This window comes from Coloeus monedula, assembly GCF_965178545.1.
Source record: "Coloeus monedula genome assembly, chromosome: 8".
Taxonomy (NCBI): Eukaryota; Metazoa; Chordata; class Aves; order Passeriformes; family Corvidae; genus Coloeus; species Coloeus monedula.
The window spans coordinates 1,856,639-1,879,695 of record NC_138788.1 but is presented as its reverse complement, the minus strand read 5'-3'; the positions used below and the strand labels follow the sequence as shown (position 1 = coordinate 1,879,695).

The 23,057-nt window shown below is 44.5% G+C and overlaps 1 protein-coding gene across 3 annotated transcripts in view; it reads left to right on the top strand.

The window, feature by feature from the left end:
* The window catches only part of PCDH15 (protocadherin related 15), a gene marked incomplete at both ends in the record, with an annotated part of 282,257 nt that overhangs the window by 88,599 nt on the left and 170,601 nt on the right, over positions 1-23,057 (top strand). For all 3 annotated transcript variants that reach the window (XM_082286268.1, XM_082286266.1, XM_082286267.1), the window contains 2 exons: positions 14,732-14,840; positions 19,863-19,975. In XM_082286268.1, coding sequence (XP_082142394.1) covers positions 14,732-14,840; positions 19,863-19,975 — 222 coding nt within the window. The remainder of the gene's footprint in view (positions 1-14,731; positions 14,841-19,862; positions 19,976-23,057) is intronic.

Here is a 23,057-nt window from a genome sequence, read left to right as displayed (position 1 = left end):
TTTTTTCCCCCTGTTGTATCAGGAAGACTTGAATAAATTAGCATTTATTATCAGGATGTGCAAGTCATCAAGTGGAGTTAAAAAGTACAACCTCATGAATATCTCATAACATGGGCAAGACAATTTCTCCTCCTTTTTTCTCCCCCTTCAGTCCATTCCTGTCACACTCACATTATGAAGGTTTTCTTCACTTCTATACTCAGTATTTTCCATCATCAGGCACAGAAGAAAAGCCTATTAAGCAGCAAAATACGGATTAGATTTATTTAATTAATTGCTGGACTAGATTTGCAACCATGGGATTTATTATGGGGTTCCATGGGGTAATTATGAACCCACATGGGTGCTAAGACACTCTGTGACACCAAGGATTTTGTACTAAATCAAGATTCAGCCTCACTGTTGCACAAGTTCCTTGTTCTTGCACCTCTGATGGATCCTCCTGCATGGGAAGGGTTTGGGTTTGTATTGATTATCCCCAGAACCCTCAGAAATTGTGTCAGCAGGGACCTCACAGGGTCTGTGGGTCCTCACAGGGCTGGGCCTGAGCAGAGCATGGAGAGATGAAAGGCTAAAAAATCATAAATAAAACATTCTCAAACAACAGTGAAGTTGAGAGGGGTGAAAAAGACACTGGAGAGCAGGAGGTGCCCCTAGAAGGCCTCATGTCTTTATGAGTGAGAAGGGCCTCTTTAGTTCCATCGATGCCTTGGTTTTAACTTTCATAGTTTTCAAATCCTGTACCTCCCAGTGTATAACTGAAGTTTCTTGTAGCCTGCTAACTTCTGCTCTTTCCTGCCAGGTAGACGTAACAAAGCCTCTCCAGGCCTGCTCTCCAAGGACACTCAGACCGTTCTAGGCCCAAAATGTGTAAACCAAAAGCCTTTGAGAGGGTGGCAAGCTGAGGGGAAATTACATCATTAAACTGAAGCTTTAATTGGAGAATTAACCCTGACATGCAAATGAACCAAATTCATGACCTGTCATCCATCTTGGGGTCCATCTTGGCAGCAGCCTCTGGCTCCCCAGGGGTACCTTTGAAGGCCCTTCAAACAAGTACCTACTCTTCCAGGGTTAATCAGCTCTGGACAAATCAGTTTTATGCTGATTTTTGCTAATTAATTAACACTGCACAGGATGTTCTGGTTTTGGACTTGATGATCTCAAAGGTCTTCTCCAGCTTTGTTAATTCAGTGATTAATTCTGGTTTTCGGTACTTCTGGGCTTGAGGATGACAAGCACCTGATGATTCCCTCCAGCTGAATTCCCTTGCAGTTCCTTCTTTTGGCCCTGCAAATCCCAATTCCTCCCAAACACAAAACCCCCTGGAATTTCCTCCCAGAGACACATCAATATAAAACTTGCAGCAGCAGCACAAGTGAAAGTTCTGGAAACACCATCTCCCCATCTTGGTTATACTAATGGAAAAGTTCATCAAAATGTTCTGGATTTCATGAAATTAATTTATTTACTTCTTTTGCTGTGGGAAGCACCAGCACAAAAGACATTTGATCCAGGGATCTACCATGGAACGAACACCAAAGACCTCCCCTGAAGTGGGAGAGATTTGATGGTTCACCTGGAGCACCCACACAGCTGCTAAGGAGGATTTTTGGGGCGCTGAAAGACTCAGCCTTCAGATTTTGGCCTGTTAGTCTGAGTTGAAGTGGATACGTGTGGTTAAATCCACTTTAATAGAAGCTCTCAGCAGATCAGGAATGCCTCTCTTACCTGTGTGAGTGGTAAAATCCCACAGAATAATTGGGGTTTTTTCCTGCTGGCTTTTAAACCTGACTGCTTAAAGACAATTCACAGGGAGGGAATCACCCCTAACAATAGTCAAACTGCATAAAACTAAAAAATCAGCTCCAGTTGCCACTTTTTCTTGCCTTTTTTTTGTTTGTTTGTTTGTTAGATACGGGACATTTAAAACTGCAAATGTTCATGGTTAATTTAGGGAGTTGTTGGTCTCTGGAGCAGTTGAATCTCAATCTGCCTTTATATTCTTTGCCTTATTTGTACTAAGCTTTGGCTTTTTTTAATTCAAACATGGTAAAAGAGCCCTGCCAGCCTTTGGCCCGTCGAGACTTACGAGCTGCATTTGTGATTCAGTGGCATCAAGCCTCAGGAAATTATTTGGGGTTTAATTTGTTTCTAATTATTCCTTTCCCAGTTGAATAGGCTCTGTCCAGTTTTTGGGACTGCTGCTAAACGCTCTTGTAGGGGATGGTATTTACACTTCCTGCTGGAATTAGCCCATGATTGAGCACAGTTGTGTCTGCTGGCAAAACGAAATGTTCAAAGTCTGCCTTCCAGAGAAAACAGAGTTTTCATCATTAGGAGAATTGTTTCTCTTTATACAAATCATTTTGGAGAAGAAAAAAGTGGCTTTGTGTTTTGAATAGGCAGCATCCAGCCCTGCTGTTAATTAGACTAAAATCTTTGGTGCAAGATAATTAGTGCTGGGCTGAGATGAATGGGAGTTCCTGGGTACTTTAATTCCAAAAATTATTTGGTGGCCAGGGCGGTGGTGTCACTTCAGGAAATAACCAGAGAAATGTTTTAAAAACCGGCTGTGTCTCTACATCCTTGTTCTTGAGTAAATTAGAACAGAACTTCACAACTGAGGCTCTGAACAGTCCCTTTCCCACTGAAAGATGAGCAAATTGTCCCATTTTTTCCACGGGTTAATTTTTCAGTTGCAATTTAGGTAAATGCTGTGGCTCAGATGAGGGGAGGGGAAATGCAGGTTGACTTCCCTGACACCTCTACCGTTGTCAGGGTGCTTTTTATGGAAAAAGGCAAAGACTTGTGGCCAAGTTATTTGCAGTTGGAGGCAGGGAGCAATTTTTCTAATTAAATTTCAGCAGAGATGCAAGATGAACAGATAGGCAATCATGAAGTGCTTTGGAAGTGGGAAAGCAAGGCAAAAACAATGATAAAGTCCTCTCATGGGTGCAGCCACCCCTTTTATTCCAGGCAAACTTTTCACTGGCATTTTCCCCCTCTTCTCACTCTAATTGCAGCCCTGCAGAGGTCACCAAATTGGTGTGAAGTTCAAGGTAATGGATAAAGTTCACAATATTGGGTGGGTTTTTAACCTGAATTAGTTATTTTGAATGAATAACTCGGCAAAGTCAAAATGGACAGCTTTGATAAGCTATTGATTATCTGCTAGTGCGTGATAAGGAGCCATAAAAGGTGTTTTCAGTCTGCTGATGTGATTTTCCCTCTCTTTCCCCTTTTTAGGATTGATTGTCTGTCTCCCACATGTCATCCCTTGATAGGTAGAGCCTTTTTTTTAAGGGAAATGTCACTGAAAAGTAGTGAAGCATGAAAAGGTTAAAATCACAAAGATGCGATGTTACAGGTAATTAAATTTTATGTATTTGGGAGGACACCAGGATGGCTAATTAAAAAGAATTGTCAGTAAAATTGTCAGCAGCTTTAATATGTGAATATATAAAGCTGAGAATGATCTCCTGTAGCAGTCAGGCAAGCTCTTCCCTTGGCTGAGGTATTGATCAGGCAGGACAGTCCCTGTTAATCTAGGATTAACCTGTGACTTTAAACATAGGTGTATTGCAGATAGTCGAGAGGTTCCCTTGCCTGGTTTGCCCTTCAAAACCCCACAAAACTGTGATTTTAGCTTCCAAAATGTAAGCAGTGTGTATAGAACCAGGTGTTTGGAACAACGCTGTGGTTGAGAAAAATTATAGCAAGGCTGCAGGATAAGGGAATAAAGTCTGAAAGGCACTTTCCTCCTGGGGACTTGAAGCCAGTGGTGGTGCAGAAGTTGAGTTGCTGTCTGTGGGAGGAAAAAAAAAAAATTAATTAATAAATATCATAATAGTTCTGATCCTTAAAAATGGAAGTTTTAAGGGAAAAAGGATCAAGCTTGCCCGAAAAGTGAGAAGATAATTGGTCAAAAAAATGAAAAAGGAGAAGAAAAATGTCCCTGAAGATCATCTCTGAAGTTTGGAGTGAGAGAAGCACATTTTGGTTATTGCTGGGCTGGGTTGTGGGGTGACCTGTGGGATACGGGGCTCCCTGGGTGGCACAGGAGGAGCAGCAGCTCTGGGAGCTCTCCAGAGACTCAGGCTGGGCTGGAAATTTGGCTGCTGCTGGAAACAGGGACATTTTCTAGCTATTAATCAAGCTGTAGAGTTTAATCTCAAATCTGATTCATTATCAAGGCAAGAACAAAGTGGTAGAAATGGCTGATTTTATAATTTTATGGTTTGTTTTGTTTTCAAATCTGGGAATGTTCCATTGATTGACTGATATTTCTCATCGTGGTTAGGAACTTAGGAGTGGGATAATGCTCAGTTCTTCCGGCTTTGTCAGGAGCTGAGAGGAAAAAGAGTCCTGAGTTTGCTTGGAGGAAGGAACAGTGGTGCTGAAATTAGAAGGGATTTCCTTTCAGGAAGGAAAAGGAGCTGCTTGGATTCAAACTTTGGTCACAGCCACAGCAGTCAAACCCATGCAAGGCTGGAGAGGGGGTTTGGTGTGGGTTTGGGATGGGCAGCAGGGCAGGTGCAGGAGCACAAATCACCTTTCTGTGCAGCTAAGCTGAGGCTAAAAATCCAACTAATGAATTAATGAAGTGCTGAAACACCCAAGTGTAGATTGAGGAGCTCCTGCAAGATTCTCTTCTGTTTTGCATTCCATAGATCCATGTTTGTCACAGCACCAAGTGGAGCTGTTGTCACAAAGGAAACATATGCAGCAATTTGTTTGATCCTTAAATCTCATTCCGAAGCATTTGAAGGCACTAAATGTTGACACTTAAACAAAATACTCTTGCAGCGATGCTTTATTAGCCACCTTCAGTCCAGAGAAATTCTCATCTCTGTCACATCCCTTGGGCCTGGTGGAGAGAATTATTTCAGTGCCTGGGTTGTCCCATTAAACTGTAGCTGATCATTAGGGGTCAGGAGGAATTATTTCTCTCTCCAGCTTGTCGTCACAATGCAGAGGGTGCATATTAATTCCTCAATTAATCAAATGTGATCTGCAAAACCTTAATTGATGAATACGTGCAAGTACACGTTGAAATGAGATCACCCTTGGAAATGAAATGAAAGGAAAATGCCCATTCCCGGGACAGTCATGTTTGCCTCTGCTCCATGCTATTGATAATGGTGCTGTGGAAAACATTCCTTGAATCCTAGAGGTCTTTCCTGTAGAGAACGAGGGAATTCATGGTGAGTGGAACGCCCTCTCCTGAAAGGAGAAAATGAGATGAATCTGCATTTGGTTCCGGATCAATACCCTGGGCAGCACAGCAGTGCTGGGGAGGCAGGGCTGTGCTTGCTAAAGAATTCCTGCTTTTTGTCCTGCGATTGAGAAAGAACAGCATTTAATGAAACACCAGATTTCCCTATTTCACCCTATAAAGGTGTGAGGATGAGCTTAAGGATGAAGGATGTGAGCGTTGCAGGTGAGGTGTGTACACACACACGTTATATCTGCACAAATTTATTGAAAATGCATCCAAAATTTACTGGGGAAAACCCATTTTTTTCCCCTATAACCTTCCATGTAGAAGTGCCACTGTTAACGTTACCACTGAAGTATGAATGCATTTAGTAATGGTGAGGCAGAATGTGTAGCAAAATGGCTCCCTAAAATTCCTTCCCTGACAGGATGGCAAACTTAAATGAGGAGAGGGCAGTGGAGGATACAGCTGGAATTAAGGAGCGAGGTAGTTCCAGGTGACATTCCCACTCCTGGACTAGAGAAGTGCTCGATGAGTACCCACAAGAGAGGAAAATCAGTACAGAAAATGAAAATGTTTTTCAAGCTGAGACTGGGGTTTTGCTGACCCCAGATGTCCCCCTCCTGTTTCAGCCTTCTGAAATTCCCACTGCTCTGAGACTCTGGACCTCGCCTGTTCCTGCAGGTGAGGAAATGCCAAAGTCTCTGCAGGAAGATGAAATGTGGGAATAAGAGAAGGAACCACCAACATTATTGCAATAAAATCTCTGTGTAAAGGGAGTCAGCCAAGAGACAAAGGGCCTGGGTGAAATACTGACTTAATCATCTTGATATTTCTCTTGTATTTTTTGTATTTCAAATGCATTACTCTTTCTTGGTTTGTTTTTTTTTTTTTTCCTAGTTTAATACAGCTGAAAATAAGATCCCACTAGTGGTACTGGTTATATTTTCCCATCAAGTCTCTCTCTTCTCTTATCATTTGCTTGTAACTTCTTGTGCCTTTTCTGGTGTATTATTGTGTAGTTAATTTTTTTAAAGGCATGGAGAAGCCATCAGCCTGTCGTCCTTAGGAAGAGAAATATAAATACAGATACAGATATAGATATGTGATACAGGGAATTATCCCTCTGCGAGAAATAGCATTGGTAAGGAAACAAAATGGGGTTAATATTTCAAGGATATTTTTACTGCCAAGAAATTACTCTTAGAAATGAAAATAAAAATAATCTGGAAGTCGTTATGATGGTGCTACGTGGTCATTAAATATTTTCTGATTTTTGGGGAGATGTAGGTGCTTGTCTTAGGCTTTCCAGCTTGCTCATCTGCACAGAAATTGGGTAAGAAGAAGCCCGCCATCAAGAATTTGAGGGATAAGCAAGGAAATAGACTTTGTAGCCGTAAGGGGAAAAAGCCAGAAGTCAAAAAAGAAATGTTTATTGTTCTTTAATGCCAGGCGTCACCTTGGAAGCAGGAGAAGCTCTGGACTGAACTGTGGTTGTGCCGAGGCAGGAGGCCCATTGCATAATGCATTTCATTTAGTTCCCTGCACAGACACTGCTGGGGACACTTCTTATCAAGCATGTCAGATACACAAAAAGCAATTTAGTAAGCACTGTGATCAGATCCTGATGAAATTCAATTCTTTTTTGGCCCTGCTGGTCCTGGGAGACGTCGTTGATAAAAATAGTCTCTGTTTTCCTCCGAGCTCGGCTTCATTATGCTCTCTTGCTGCTCTTTCAAAATGGGTTTTTTTCCTCCCTCAAAGGTGGCTTGTTTTTACAAATAAATGAAAGGAATTGTGTTCTCTGACAGCTTACTCTGTTAACAACCCGAGCTGCCAGGATATTTGAATTTTACAGTTTTCATTTCAAGAAACTGCATAAACATGGGGCATGACAGAAACCCAAGAACAGAACAGCTGTGGCTTGTATTGAGCAGCTAAATCAGGTGCTAAAAGCTCTTTGGTAATTTAGTGCTGAGTTTAGGAAGGAGGTGAATTGAGTAATTAATCCTGTGTCTTAATTTTTCCCCACTGGTCACTAAAACACTTTTTTACCCCCAGAGAAGACAGGAGAGGTCAGGTCACGGGTACTGACTGCATAAATTACCCACTGTGACTTCTTAGTTGTGGCTTCTGGAAATGAAGGGGAACTTCTGAAACAAAAAAAATTAAAGAGAAATGTTGGTTTAGTTTTAAATTTGCAGACCAGTTTTGGGGTCCCAGCACAGGCAGGACCCGGAGCTGCTGGAGAGAGCCCAGAGGAGGCTCCAGGATGAGCAGAGGGATGGAGCAGCTCTGCTGGGAGGAAAGGCTGGGAGAGCTGGGATTGTTCAGCCTGGAGAGGAGAAGCTTTGGGGTGACCTCACTGGGGCTTTCCAGGACCTGAAGGAGCTACAGGAAACATGGAGAGAGACTCTTTACAAGAGTCCTTTACAAGGGATGGAGGGACAGGACACAGGGAATGGCTTCCCAGTGCCAGAGGGCAGGGATGGATGGGAGATTGGGAAGGAATTGTTCCCTGGGAGGGTGGGCAGGCCCTGGCACAGGGTGCCCAGAGCAGCTGGGGCTGCCCCATCTTGTCCCTGGAGGGGTTAAAAAAAGGTGTGGATGTGGCACTTGAGGACATGGATTAGTGGTGCTGGATTGATGGATGGACTGGATGATCTACAGCTCTTTTTCAACCTTACTGATTCTATAATTCTAAGGAGTATAAATTAGGAAAATTAGCTGTAAATCTCTGGGGTCGAGCAGTGCAGATTTGGTTTCCTCAAGTCGTTGTGCCCTTTTCTGGGAAGTGTTTCCAGGCCCAGAATTTTTGCTATATAAACCTCTTTAACTCCCGTGACAACTTGATCAAACAATTTTCTGCAGACAATTAATTCTCTTTCACCTGCAGAGCGTATTTTAAACCCGTGCTTGGGGTTTACTTCCGAGGTCTCAGCATTCAGTTGAGGTCTTAGCCCAAAATGTGGGTTCCCGTGTTGTGGCAGTGAGGAGGGTCAGAAGATCCCATTCCCCCTGGATTCCTGGACACCTCTGTGTCATATCAGAGTAGCACAGGAATTCCTGCAGGCTCCTGATGTGAGGCTCTGCCTCCCGTGGGTCTGATCAAAGGCAGGAATGTGTAGCTGCCAGAGGGAAGGCAAGAAAAGAGGGAGATCCTACAAAGGGGAGATTGGATGTGACATGGTTTGACTAATGACGAGATTTCGGTGGTATCTCCTACATTTGTAGCATGATTCCTGCAGTTTGGATTGACTTCCTCTGTGGTTGGGTAACTCCACTGAAATATTCCCCATGTTTTGCAGCCATGCAAGTGCTCTGTGATGGATTTCTGCTCATTAGTGTTTTGTCACAGCCCTTGTTGTGCTGGCAGAGCAGCTGAGGCAGCAGCAAGGAGTGATGCTGGGATGGTTCCGCAGCTCTCCCTGCTGTTTTAGTGCCGAGTGTTGGCAAAGTCTCAGGCAGTTTTGCACAGCATGGAGAGAACTCAGCTCATTTCCCATTTACAGCTCGTATTCCAACCTCAGGAAAGCACAAGGAGAAGCCATGTGACTAAAATGATTCACCAATTCATCAAGAACTTTGTTGGTTTAATAGTGCAGGGCTCCCTGGGAAGGGCTTCTGGATGGCACCAGGGGCAATGTGTGTTGCTTTAGTGATACTTTCCATCTGGAGAAAAGCTCCTCAGCCTTGTTTTCCAGAGGGATGAGAGTTCAGCAGCAAATTCCTCAGCTGAGCTGTGATGATGATGCAGGTGGAAGGTCCTGAGACTTTATCTGAAGTCCACTGGCCACAGTTATAGCTGCCTGAAAAAAACAGTAATTTTCAGGATGTCAAATATTGGTGTGAAATGGGAACTGATTGTGCTCATACAGCATCCCAGGACGGTTCAGGCTGCAGGGAGCACAGAGGGCACCTGGTGGCACCTCCCTGCTCCAGCAGGGCCATCCCGGAGCACAGGCACAGCACTGTGTGCACACAGCTCTGCAACAGCCCCAGCGAGGAGAGCCCAGAGCCTGTGTGGCCAATGTGCTCAGGGCTGGGCACTGCCCAGGGCAGCAGTTCTGCCTCCTGGGCAGGGCAATTGCTGGGCTCAGGCCCTGCCCGGTGCTCTGGTGCCATTGCTGGGCCCCGGAGCAGAGCCTGGGCCCTGCTCGGAGCCCTCCCTGCAGCCAGGGACAGCCAGGGCTGAGGGCCCCTCTCAGCTGGGGCTCCTCTCGAGCCTGAGCAGCCCCAGCTCCCTCAGCCTGTGCTGGGCACGGAGATGCTCCAGGCCCTTCCTCAGCTGCGCAGCCTCCGCCGGCCCCGCTCCAGGAGCTCCAGGTCTCTTTGGTTTAATTTTCTGGCAGTCTTAGTGCCTTAACAACTCCGTCTTCAGTGTGGCTCGTGGGTAGAAAATGTCTTGCTGAGTTTGACTCAATAATAAATTGACAGTGTAGGTTTTTGTCCCTTCTCTCAGTGGATTTTTTGAGCTCACGTTGGCTAATCCAAACAGAACTTTGGGAACTCTTTGCTTTCCATGCAGTTTTATCCTTCACAGAATTTTCCAATGTTTACTTCTGCCTGTGTGGTGGCCCCTGTCCCTGAGCCCCAAGGATGTCTCTGGTGGGAGCTCAAATGGTTGTGAATCATCACAGCACCGTCACCAGAGTGAACCTGGAGCTGGTTCATGGTCTGGTGGCTTCAGCTGTATAAAAGGCACCTCTTAGGAATTAATTATCTGCTCAGAAAAGAACCTTCCTAGCTGAGGAAGGTTAACCGGCTTTCAGTTTCCTCAAAAAAAATTATTTTCATGGTAACAAGTAAAAAAAACCCCAAATACACCACAGCCCTCCCCAAAAATACACCATAAACCCCCCACAAATAAAAAAGGCAGCTCTGAGCAGGAAATTGTGTTATTCTAACTCCCAAAATGTGCCATTTCCTCTCTTTTCCTTCTCATCTCCCCCAAAGGAAGTTTTCCTTAACTATCTAGGGTTGGGAAATTCAGCTTTGCATCTCAGGTAGATGGAAAAGGTAGAAAATCTGATTTTTTAAATCCTTGTTTTCAGCTGTGCAACAATTATCGTTCCCTGACTTTAAAAAGAACTCCACACTGTCCATACCCATCTATTGGAAGCCTGGCATTCCTGGACATCTTAAAATAATTTCAACAAAACAAAATACATCCAAAACTTTGGAAAATACATTACTTGTATTTTAAAGTCATGTTTATTTGGGTTTTTTTAATTCTTGAAGGTCCCAAATGCATATTCTGCATCTCAGCTGTAAATTCCCTCCTAATCTTTCTATTGGATCGTGGGATGGTGAAAGCAATACTTAGGCAGGTGCCTAAAAATCCTGTTTGGATTTTTGAATGCAACTGCACTCCTGAATTATGAAGCACCATTTTAATACATTAATTTAAAATGCCAGCTGTTTCTTTTATTCACAATCCTCAGCAGGAGCCTAAAACCACCTGGCACAAACAGGACTCTTCATTTGCTTTGTTCCATCCATAACATCTCTAAAGGCCACAAGTTTTTGCAGGACCTGCTGGCCATCCCAGGTGGAGAAGGTGCTGCTGTGCTTCCATGGTGAACACAAAGGAAGGGGGGAAAAGTGAGGTTTCTGCTGCTACCTTATTCTCTCTGAGCTTTTTTTGAGTGTTCTTCTGCCTTGATCATCTGGTGGCTCTGCAGACTCCCTGGCAGGCTCCCCAACACGGCTCTGAAGGAGGATTTGTTAAATGTATTAGTGTTTGTGCTCAGAGTTGCGAGGTGGGGTTGGGGTTCTGCTTTTTGGCCTGCCCAGTTCTGCTGTACTGAACACCTGGAAGTCAATTAATCACCACACCAATAACTGAGGGAGCTTTTCCCTAACGAGGAAAATAAATGAGTGCACATTGCACCCTCGGACTGACAAGACTATGTTTGTTTTTTAATCAGCTGCCTCTGCCAGAGCAGAGTTGTTCCCCTGGAAGCGGCTGGGATTTGCAGGCCGCCTGTTTATTCTGAGTCATCTCCTGCCCTGCTGTGGCTCCATGCTGACTTTCCCAGCATTTTTCCAGCCTTTCCCTGCCAAACCCCCACATGCTCTTGCTTTGCTTCCAGCTGAGGGTCCTGCAGCACTCGTGGGCCCCTCAGACACTTCACACCTTCATTAATCTGCTTTCCCTTCCTTTTAATGAGCTCCCATCTCCTCGTGAAGCTCCTGAGAAGGAGCCTGGTAGGGGATTTTCAGGCCTCTTGCAAGGATGTTGGATACCTGTGGAAGACTCACCGTTGCTCCTGCTGTTTCACTATTCATTTTTAAAAGAGTTACTTCTGATTAAAAGCATATGCACACTTAAACTTCCTATGTGTGCTTTGATTAATTTATTAATGTGCTTTCACCTATTTATTAACTTTATTAACTTAATGGCCCCTTCACTGTTTTATGTTTCCATAGTTCTAATTTCTAAACTTGAATGAAACAGATGCTGCATTATCTGCGGGTTATTAAAACAATACGAAAGAACCTTGAGTTGTGCTTCAAAGCACATCAGCCATCTTCATTCAAAACAGCTTTAAATTGTTAAAATTGGAGTTGTTCAGCCTGGAGAAGAGAAAGTTGTGGGGAGACTTCACAGTCCCATCCAGGGCCTGAAGGGGCTGCAGGGAAACTTGAGAGGGACCCTGCAACAGGTCAAGGGGAATGGGTTCAGACTGACAGAGAGGAAATTTAGATGGGATATTGGGAACAAATTGTTCCCTGGGAGGGTGGGGAGGGGCTGGGATGGAATTCCCAGAGCAGCTGTGGCTGCCCCTGGATCCCTGGCAGTGTCCAAGGCCAGATTGGACACTGGGGACTGGAGCAGCCTGGGACAGTGGAAGGTGTCCCTGCCCATGGCAGGGGGTGGAATGGGCTTTGAGGTCCCTTCCAACCCAAACCATTCCATGATTTTATGATTCTATCCCTAAACATTTCAGGAGATGGTGCATGATATCTCCTAGCTCATGAGCAGCCCATTTCAGCTGTGTACAGTACCTGGAGAAACAACTTAACAGAATAAAAATGTAATGGATTTCACTTTTTATTCTCAGCTTCCTTGTAATTCATTTCCTCATTGGACTTGTTTCTATTCAGTTGAGTGCTTTGTTTCCCGGCGGTCAGTGCAAAGGTGGCAGTGTGGGATAAAATATCTTCTGTTCAACCAGAACCTGTTTGATCTCCAATGCAGGGGTTCTAAATGCTGCTCTCCAGCTTTCCCTTGAACTGGAAAATAAAGCATTGTTCTTACTATTCGAGTTATTTGTTGAACAATTCTGATTTTAGTCTTGGATTGGCACAGACTCAGCCTGGCCTGCAGTATTGTGACCATAAAGTCCCAGTATCCCAGACTGGTTTGGGTTGGAAGGGACCTTAAAGATCCCAAATTCCACCCCCTGCCATGGGCAGGGACACCTTCCACTATCCCAGATTGCTTCAAGCCCCATCCAACCTGGACACTTGGCCTTGGACACTTCCAGGGATCCAGCGGCAGCCACAGCTGCTCTGGGCATTAACAGAGAGTTTAAACCCAGCCTTAGCAGTGGGATTGGTTTTGTTGTGGGTGCGTTTTTAACTCGAATGTGGGGTTTTCTGAGAGGGCTCCAACTGATCTGTGAATTTAAAAATAGGATTTTAGTCTTGGTCCGGTTTCTGCACAATCTTCTCTCTCCCCATGCAACTTTTATGCCGTCCTAAAGCCTTTAAAAATTCAAGCAGATGTCAAATATATCTCCTTGTCTCTCTCTTTCTGCCTATTTTGAGCTCATCTCCCTCATTACGCTTTTAAGAGTTTAATTTTTCAAAGAGTCCCAAATGGACTTGGATGGTGACAAAGGACCTGGCCAGCGGGATGAGGACAGGGACAAAAGCCATGAGCAGGAGTGGAGTGAGGAGCTTCCCAGTTCCAATTTGGGAGTCCAAGAGCATCCATCCCCACTTTTTAACGTGCCTATCCCTGACATGTCTCTTCCTTAAATGTCTTTGGCATGGAAAAGGCTGGAAGATCCTCTGGACTTGAGGAACCTGTAGGAAGTGCCTGGGGGGGGACACAGCTTGGGGTGTGGTGGCAGGTGACCGTGGGGCTGTGTTGCGGTATCCCACAGTGGTAGGGAGGAGAAGAGAGATCCAGCAGGAAGGAATTGTGCAGCAAGATTAATTTATTTAATTATTTTGCAACTCTTTCATAGACTAAAATCTTCATAGTCTAATTGGTCAAAGGATCCCTTGGGGTGATTGGCTAAAATCCTAAAACATCCATTGTCAAAATATTTTTCTACTGTACCATAAACAAAGCTCTGCAAGGTCTCAGGTGTTCATAGCTTATAGAACTCTACAAATATCTTCCATGAGAGAGAAAAGTATCTCATGGGACTGGAAAGAAGCAAGAGAAATTCTTGCTAGCAGCAATATTTGTATCCACAGGGCTGCCCATCCACACCCACAGGAGGGGTGGATAAACTTCCTTGCCTTCATCCCTGGCTTCCTCTCCTCCTCCTGGCTCATCCCTTTTCCCTCTAATTTTCCCCTCAGCATTGCCAAAGCTCTCCCAGCTCCACTTCCAGCTCTCAGCAGGCGGATTTCTGACAGCTCTGCCAAAACTTGGCTGAGTGTGGACTTGTCTCATTCCTGTTCCCATGCTAAATTTCAAGTCCCCTCTTGCAGAACATGGAGATTTCCAAAGGAAAGGCTGCCAGGACGAGTTGTATGTGGAAAAAAAAGGCGTCTGGTTTTTCACAGAGCTCATTCCAAGGGGAGGGAAAAGCCTGGTGTGCACACATCTGTGTGTGGTACATTTGCACGTTGGTTGAGCAGCCAAGGTCACTGAAACTGTAGGAGTTGGAAATGGCAGCTCTGGAGTTGCCACTGGAAGCTGGATTGAAAGAGATGAAAGCTGGCACCAGTTTTGGGGTAACCTGATTGTGATCTTCCAGGGCCTGAAGGAGCTACAAGAAACGTGGAGAGAGACTCTTTACAAGGGCTGGAGGAACAGGACACAGGGAATGGCTTCCCAGTGCCAGAGGGCAGGGATGGATGGGATATTGGGAAGGAATTGTTCCCTGGCAGGGTGGGCAGGCCCTGGCACAGGGTGCCCAGAGCAGCTGGGGCTGCCCCTGGATCCCTGGCAGTGCCCAAGGCCAGGCTGGACATTGGGGCTTGGAGCAGCCTGGGACAGTGGGAGGTGTCCCTGCCCATGGCAGGGGTGGCACTGGATGGGTTTAAGGTCCTTTCCCACCCAAACCAATCTGGCATTCTGTGATTCTTTTCCTCCAGGATCTATCCTAAAAATGTGTCTGACAGAAAGGAGGTTGCTATAGAAATGTTGGTGTTGCCTGGTTAATTGGGATGTAAAGGCGCCACGACCCTTTTCATTCTGAACATTTCTCCTCCTGCAGTTTTATCCAATACCCTTCCCAGTGAGATGATGTTGTGCTGAACCTCCAGATCTCCCTGCTGGCTTTCTAATTTCTCTGTTTCCAATGTGATTTCTCATTTCAGGCCCGTGTGAATCCCATCAGTGTCACTCCACCCATCCAAGCCATAGATCAGGACCGAAACATCCAGCCTCCCTCCGAGCGACCTGGCATCCTCTATTCCATCCTAGTTGGTTGGTGTCTGCTATTCTTCCTATCCCTCCCAATCAGTCCCTCCAGTATGAGCAGCCAGGAAAAGATTGCCTGGGAGAGTGGAGCCCTGATAAAAATCCCTCCTGTGGTCAGTGGGGTGTTTGGAATCATTGTTCTGCCTGGTGGTGTTGCATTGCCACGTGGGAGTTCCTTAGAGTTCATAACGTGGGGTTATCTATTAGAGTTTATTCCGATTAAATCCAGAATTGTTGTCAGGTTTAGTGAATGGAACACAGCGAGGGAAAGGAGAGCTCTGCTGGCATGTGTTTTCCATTGACAGGCACAAAAAAGAGGCTCAAAAACCACAATTACAGCAGATTTCATCCCAAAAATCTTGTGGCACAGGGCATCTCCAAGGATCTTACTGCATCCACCTCCAATTTTGCTGCCTGTGAGCTCTCCTTTGGAATTTGAAGCTTGTTTTGTTGTTTTTGCTGTTTTCTGTACTTTTTCCTGCTGCTTCCCCATGTTTGGCATTTGCTTCCGGGCTTGTAGGATGTGACCATGGAAGGGCCTGAGGGTGGTCAGCAGTTGCAGGGCTCCACCTGCCCTGCTCTTCCCAAAATCCACCCATGGATGTTTCTGTGGGATTTGGAAACAGGGAATCTTGTGGAATCACATCTTTTCCCTGTGTTCCCTGTGTTGAACCCCACGGTTTTCCCAGCCAAGGAGGTGGAAGTGAGGATTTTGAGGAGCACATTGTGGAGGCTTAGCTCTGCAAATGGATTTATTTATAAATGTAATCAATTGATTTGGTTCCGAAGTTCTGCAGGGACAGCTCCACCCCAGGGCCACGTTTAGGCCAATTTTTGAAGGTTTTTTTGCATAATTCCCCAAGTTCTTCAGGAGTGAAATCATTAAAGATTGTGTGTCACTAACCTGGGATACTGGGAATATTGGAGTGGCTGCTCTGACCTCCAAGGAATACTTTAGGAAGGTGTGGTGCAGCAATTTGGGTTGGTTTGGGGACCTTGTTTTACCTCCTTTGTTTTTCTCTCCTTTCTTTTTTCTCCTTTCTTTTGTCCTTCTTTTTCCTTTCTTACTTTTTTTTTCTCCTTTCCTCCTCTTTCTTCTTTTTTCTTTTTTGCTTTCTTTTGTCTTCTCTTGTCCATCTCTTGCCCTTCTTTATTCTTTCTTCTATTTTTCCTTCTCCTTGCTTTTCCCCCTCTTTATTATTTCTTCTATTTTCTGTCACTTTTCTTATTCTCCTTCTTTTTCCCTTAGATTTTCCTTCTTTTTTCCTTCTTTTTTCCTCCCTTTTTCTTTTTTCTTTTTTCCCCTCTTTTCCCCTTCTTCCCTTACCTCTTTGCTCTTTTTTCTTCTTTTTTATTCTCTTTTCTTATTTTCTTCTTTTTTCTCTCTTTTCCCTGTCTTTTCTTCTTTTCCTTCTTCTTTCTTTTTTCCTCTTATTTTTTCCTTTCTTTTTTCCTAGTTTCTATTTTCCTTCTTTTTAAATTCATTTGCCTCTAACCTCTTTCTTTTACTTCTTTTTTCTTCTCCTTTCCTTCTCTATTCCTTCTTTTTTTCTTCTATCTTAGCTTCTTTTTTCCTTCTCTTTCCTTCTTTTTCCTTTATTTTTTCTCCTCCCTCTTTTCCTTCTTTTTTCTTTTTTCCTTCTTTTCCCCATATACTTTCCTTCTTCTTTCCTTCTTCTTCTTTCCTTCTTTCCCCTTCCCTTGCTTTCCTTTCTTTTCTCTTTCTCTTTTACTTCCTTTTTCTGCCTTTTTTCTTCTTTCTTAATTTTCCCCTCTTTTTTCCTAATTTCTTTCTCTTTCTTTCTTTTCTTTCTAGTTTCTATTTTCCTTCCTTTAAAATTCTTTTTTCCCCTTATTTTTTTTCCTTTTTACTTCCTTTTCTTTCCTTTTCCCTTCTTTTTTCCCCCCCTCCCTTCTGTGTCTCTCTTTTTTATTTTCTCTTTTCTGGTTTTCCCTTCTTTTTTCCCCCTTATTTTCCCTCCCCTCCGCTCTTCCAAAGGATTTCTTTCTGGATTTTAAGTCTGCCTTCATCTCCACAAGGATTTGCTATTTCTGTTTTAGCCTCAGAAAATATTAAGTAGTTCCACAGGAAATGGGCCTTGGAGATATTTCTCATTATATGGATTTTTTTCCCCCTTTTCTTTAGATCTCAACCTCATTCTCCTGGATATCTTTAGAAACGTCCTTTTTTAAACACTGGGAGGTTTGAACTGTGCCCATGGAATTAGGGAATAAGTTACTTATGAGAATGATTTTTAATTTGTTTTTCGTTTGACTCGGTTTTATTTGGTTCTTCTTTTCCCTTTTTTCTTTGCCCACCTGTGCGAGACACTGTGGATATTTGATATATTTAACATTTGGGAATGCGATATTTGGAAATTTTTTTTTTTTTTGGTAATACACTCGTTTTTCCAACCCTTGGCTTTTGGGAATGTTCATTTCTTTGGGTCTTTGCAATACACCCACATTCCCTGCATTTATCCAGCTGTGAAGCAAGGCCCCTCCCTTTATTTTTGCTAGCAGTGTTATTGATTCTACCAGTAAATTTTATGATTTTTGACTCAAAAATTTTATTGGTTTTAATAGTAAAAATGTATTATTTCAAATAGTAAAATGTATTCTTTTAAATAGTAAATTACTAGTAAATAATTAACCAGTAAATCACTAGTAAAATACTCTTTTTGGGAGTAATTTGAAGTCTTTATTTTCTCTGGGGCCAATCCTTGAGAAAAACGGAATTTTCCTTTCAATCATCAGCTTTTTGCCCTTGGAACTGGCTCTGTGATTTCTGCTGCCAGTTTTGGATGTTTTTGGTTGATATTTTAAAGAAAGAGCCAAAAATGCACAATAGTTTCTGGGAAGGGGGAGCATCCTCTCCAGTCCTGTGTGGGACCAGCCCCAGGTCCCACAAACCCCCTCCTCTGGCTCTGGGAAAAGCAAATTGAGGAGTCCTTTCCTTCTCCCCCTTGCCGGCCCCCCACAGTTTGATCCCCCAGCCTCTCCAAACACATGGGAGTTTCTGGAGCCAGGAGACTCGGAGCTCACCCCTGGATCTTCAGAGCAGGCAGAGGTGGACTGAGGGCTGCTCAGCTCTGTCAAAATGCCAGTATTTCTGTGCCTGCAGAAGCAGGTATCCCTGCTCCTGGAAAACCTGGCTCCCACAGTTCAGGAATCCAGGAATCTGAGCCCTTCCCGTGCTGGGCAGGAGCTGAGCAGGCATCCCCCGTTAGCATTTGGGCATCCACCTCTGCTATGCTTTCATTTTTGCTTTTCTATTGTCCACCTTGCTGCCTTTTCCTCCTTGACTGGTGAGCTTGGTTTGGCCATTCGTGGAGTTTTTTGGGATGTTTTCTTTCCCTTTTTATTTGCCTGGATTCTTTCCTGACATCCTGACACACCGTTAGCCTCATCTCCCCTTCTCTAGATCCCTTTGTGACTCTCACCCTCCTCCCCTGTGTATTTGTTCTCCTTCAGGGCCTCTCTTGTTTTCTCCTTTCTCAGAGTTTTTGCATTCGCTCCTGAATTTCTTGATTTTTTTTAGCTTCAGCACCAGCCCTGGGTGATGTGCAGCCTCTAAAACCAGCAATCTGTTACCTGCCAAAAGTTTGGAGCTCCTGCTGGCTGCCTTGTGCTCTTCAAAAATTAGATTAATTCATTAGAAGTTGAAATTAAAAGGTGAAGCAAGGGGACACAGGACTTGGAGCTCCAAGCTCTGAATTTTTGCTGGTGGTGTAAGAGAAAAAATAATCCATGGTGGATCTTTTGCTGCTTTTTGGGTTCAGTGTATATCAAGAGAGTCACAGAAAAAATAGATATAAAATACATATAAACATATTTATTTTTATATCCTTTATATAATTTTTATATGTATGTAATTTATATAAGTTTTAACATATTTATATAATTTTTATAACTTTATATATTTTTAGATAATTTTTTTATAATTTATCTAGCAAATGGTTGTCACTGGGGGATTGCAAATTAAATTACTGCAGTAATTTATCTCCTGGCTTTCTAAAAGTATTTTCTAACATTGCACTTGAAAAGCAAATAACAGCAGCATTTATCAGGAAAGGGATCTTCCCTTGTGCTGTATCTCATGCCGCAGTCCTGGCTGGATTCAGGGTTGGGCAGGGCCAGGCTTGTGCTGCTCCCATGGCAGCTTTAGGGTCTCACAACCCCCAGGCTCAGGGATGTTCGGGGGCTCTTACCCCTGAGCCAGGAGCGCCTTCTGCCCTCAGCTGCCTACAGGGCTGCTCCCAGACCCAAACCCCTCGAGATTTTAGGCTTATAATCAGAATTTTGTCTTCTTGGGATGTTCTTGCAATCCTGCTGAGCTGGGAATGCCGGAGTTCACTCCGTGCAGAGCACTTGGGCTTTCTGAGCCTTTTCTTTGAGACTCCCAGGGCTCAGAATCGCTGTAGCTGGAATTTTTCCCTTCTCCTGTGCCAGGAACCTTTCGGCTTAGGCACAGGGACATTTTTGGGCTGCAGCTGCCAGGCACAGCCTTGGCACAGCCCTTCCTCAATCTCCACAGGCTCCCAAATCCCTTCAGACTCTGACGCTTCTGTTTACACCGGCCTGAAGAATATCCTGGAAATCCACGGCCATGAAAACACCATTTACAGCTGACAATTAATGGAAACTGTCGGAGGTTTCATCTGGTGCTTCCTCCCTGAGAAACTTGTTTTTCCTAGAGGGATTTCAAAATAACCTGTTGTTATCATATTATTATTACTCGTGTTATTACTTGTATGTATTGTTTATATGTTATTAATAATATTCCTCTTGTTAAGTACTTAGGGAGTCCCAGTTGAGAGGAATCTTCATGGTTATGAAGAGTAAGGAAATAAGGATATTAAATACATAACTTTATAGTATCCTTAAGCTCCATGTCCAAATAAAGCAGTATTTTATCCTTCCAACAACAGAATTAGGCTTTGTTCCTTTGATGATTAATGAGTAAAACAAACACATTGTTGAGCTAAATCTTTCAGAGTTGTTCAAACCTCAATGTCTTTTTTGCAGGTACTCCTGAGGATTATCCCCAGTATTTCCATATGAATCTCACAACGGCTGAACTCACCCTCCTCAAGCCAATAAACAGGGATTTACACCAGAAGTTTGACTTGGTTATTAAGGTAATTCAGGCTGAATTCGTGTGTTTATATTCTTTCGATTAAAACAAAAGCTCTGGAGAAAAAGTGGGGTGGGCCTCTTATCTTTCCTGTAGTTTTCACTTCCTTTTTTTAGCCTCTCAGGCGTCATTTAGCACCATCAGGGGGAAGAAGGGTGTGAAGTATTTGTGAAAAGGGAATGAATGTGGCAACGTTTTAACGTTTCTAGTTACACTGTGTGAACAAACTCAGCACCACTTGTCCCCTCGCTTTTTATGAGCCCCGTTGTACTGAGGATGCAGCTGGTTTCTATTTCGCGTGTTCAGTTCGCGGCCCATGCTAGCGGATCACGGCGATACAGATCATTGTGTGCGTGGGGAGTGGTCACAGAACCCCAGCACGGGTCAGGCTGGGGCAGCAGGGAATAATTCATGTTTGAGTAGTGAATATTCACAGAATCCCAGGAACCACAGAGGGGACCTCCCTGCGCCAGCAGGGCCATCCCGGAGCACAGGCACAGCACTGTGTGCACACAGCTCTGCAACAGCCCCAGCGAGGAGAGCCCAGAGCCTGTGTGGCCAATGTGCTCAGGGCTGGGCACTGCCCAGGGCAGCAGTTCTGCCTCCTGGGCAGGGCAATTGCTGGGCTCAGGCCCTGCCCGGTGCTCTGGTGCCATTGCTGGGCCCCGGAGCAGAGCCTGGGCCCTGCTCGGAGCCCTCCCTGCAGCCAGGGACAGCCAGGGCTGAGGGCCCCTCTCAGCTGGGGCTCCTCTCGAGCCTGAGCAGCCCCAGCTCCCTCAGCCTGTGCTGGGCACGGAGATGCTCCAGGCCCTTCCTCAGCTGCGCAGCCTCCGCCGGCCCCGCTCCAGGAGCTCCCTGGCCCTGCTGTGCTGAGCAGCCAGGGCTGGACACAGCACTCCAGAGGTGCCTCCAGGGCTGCCCAGAGGGGCAGGATCCCTCCCTGCCCTGCTGGCAATGCTCTTCCTGCTGCCCATTCAGCTCCTAGTGCTGGGAAAAGCCATAAAAGCACAGCCCCTGGATCCCTGGCAGTGTCCAAGGCCAGGCTGGACATTGGGGCTTGGAGCAGCCTGGGACAGTGGGAGGTGTCCCTGCCCATGGCAGGGGTGGCACTGGATGGGCTTTGAGGTCCCTTCCAACCCAAACCATTCCATGACTCTAAATATCCTAAGGAGTTACAGGTTAAAGCCCTGTAGCCCTTTAGTTCCCAAACTTAGGCAGCACAATACCTCGATTAAAAATCAATTAACTGGTATGGGAGGGTATTTTTTGTGCCTAAATAGCAACCTGGGTCGTTAACAGCAATGTTTATAGGATTTAGGAGGTTCCTGTTGCTGTGGTAAATGTGCAGTCAGGGAAGATAGGAAAATAGTAAGGAAGAGGATCAGTCTGTAAGGATGACAATGTGCCACCTACTAGAACAATAAAAGTTTTAGTGCTCTATCCTTCAGGGACCTTTGGAATAACGGCTCAGGCTTGCACCACATCAAACCTTCAGCTTCTTGTGTTGCACATTTCTCATTTCTTGCAGTTGTAGGATCTGATTCTGTTTTATCTGGAGGGGTGCAACGCGTGATGTTTCCCTTCAAACAGAAAATCTGCTATTTTTGCAGCATGCATTCAATTTAATCTTTAAAATATTCCCTCTGATATGAGAAGATCAATTTTCTTTTTTTCTCCTGTTAAGGTATTATGGAAAACTGTGAAATGGGAAAGGTGGTTAAGTCAATACAGGAATACTTGAATGCAGGAAGGAAGGAGGACAGGAAATGGGGGCACTCACCTGCACTGCTGCTAAATGTTGAATTCTCAAATAGGCAGGCAATGGAACAAACTAAAGATCCTAATAAGAAATGCTGGATTTCAACTTCCCTCTATCTCTGGAATATATTAGCTGACAAGAAAGGAGAAAAACAGTTTTGCCCTTCTATGGGAGCTCTTGGCACTTCCATTCCCTGCCAAGAAACATGGGCATTATTACAACATCCTTACAAAAAAATGTATGGATTTTTGAGAGGGTTCCCATTGGAATTTCCATGTGGCAACAGCAAGGCTGCCACAATATGTGGATTAAGCCATTAAGCTGAAAGGGCTTAATTAAAATTACAGTGCCGTGACCACTGCACTGTAGACATGAAATTATGTTCTTGGTACCAGCTCTAAAAAATGTCAGACAGGTTTTATTTATTTTTTTTAAGCATGAAGCAAATGGGAGAATTAATCAAATTGCTACATTCTGCTCCTTTCCTGTTTGAGCAGGGGTTATTTATCAATCAGACAGAATCTAAGCTGGTACTTCCATTCTGATCCATTTGCAAAGAGGATGGGCTACAGGAGGCTGGCTGTGAAATGCTCATGGGTGGAATTCCTGCACTTTGGAGAATTTACCACCCCTGGGGGAGAGCGGATTCTGAGAAACTTGCTCATGCTGGGCATGATTCAGTTCACAGGGACTCACTTTTGGAGTAGGCAAAGGATGAGGAGCTGCAGGAGTTTCTCCTCAGTATTTGCAGTCGGGTGATACACAGTAATTACAGAAAAATCAAGAATTTTGTCCAGAGCTGCTATAAAACCTGTGGGAGCTGCAAGAGAAAAAAAAAAACAAAAAAAAAAACAACAAAAAAACAAACCTGGAAGTATTTGGACGCCAATGAAGGGCTGAGAATCCCAGACTGGTTTGGGTTGGAAGGGATCTCAAAACTCATCCCATTCCAGCCCCTGCCATGGGCAGGGACACCTTCCACTGTCCCAGGCTGCTCCAAGCCCCAGTGTCCAGCCTGGCCTTGGGCACTGCCAGGGATCCAGGGGCAGCCACAGCTGCTCTGGGAACCTGTGCCAGGGCCTGCCCACCCTCCCAGACCTTTTTCCTTTCTGGTTGTACCACTCTGGTCTGTGTTAATTTACCCAAGAATGTGTCGAATTTCCCATCCTCTAAAGAAAATGCATCTTTGTCAGATTCAAAATCGGGGAAAGCATTTTATTTCTCCTGCAAAAATTGGTTTTCCATTTCTGATGGCCTTGGATTAGTAGCTAAAAATGCTTTGATTTTTAGAACATCAGGTGGAAAAAGAGAGGAATGTTTTGATGAT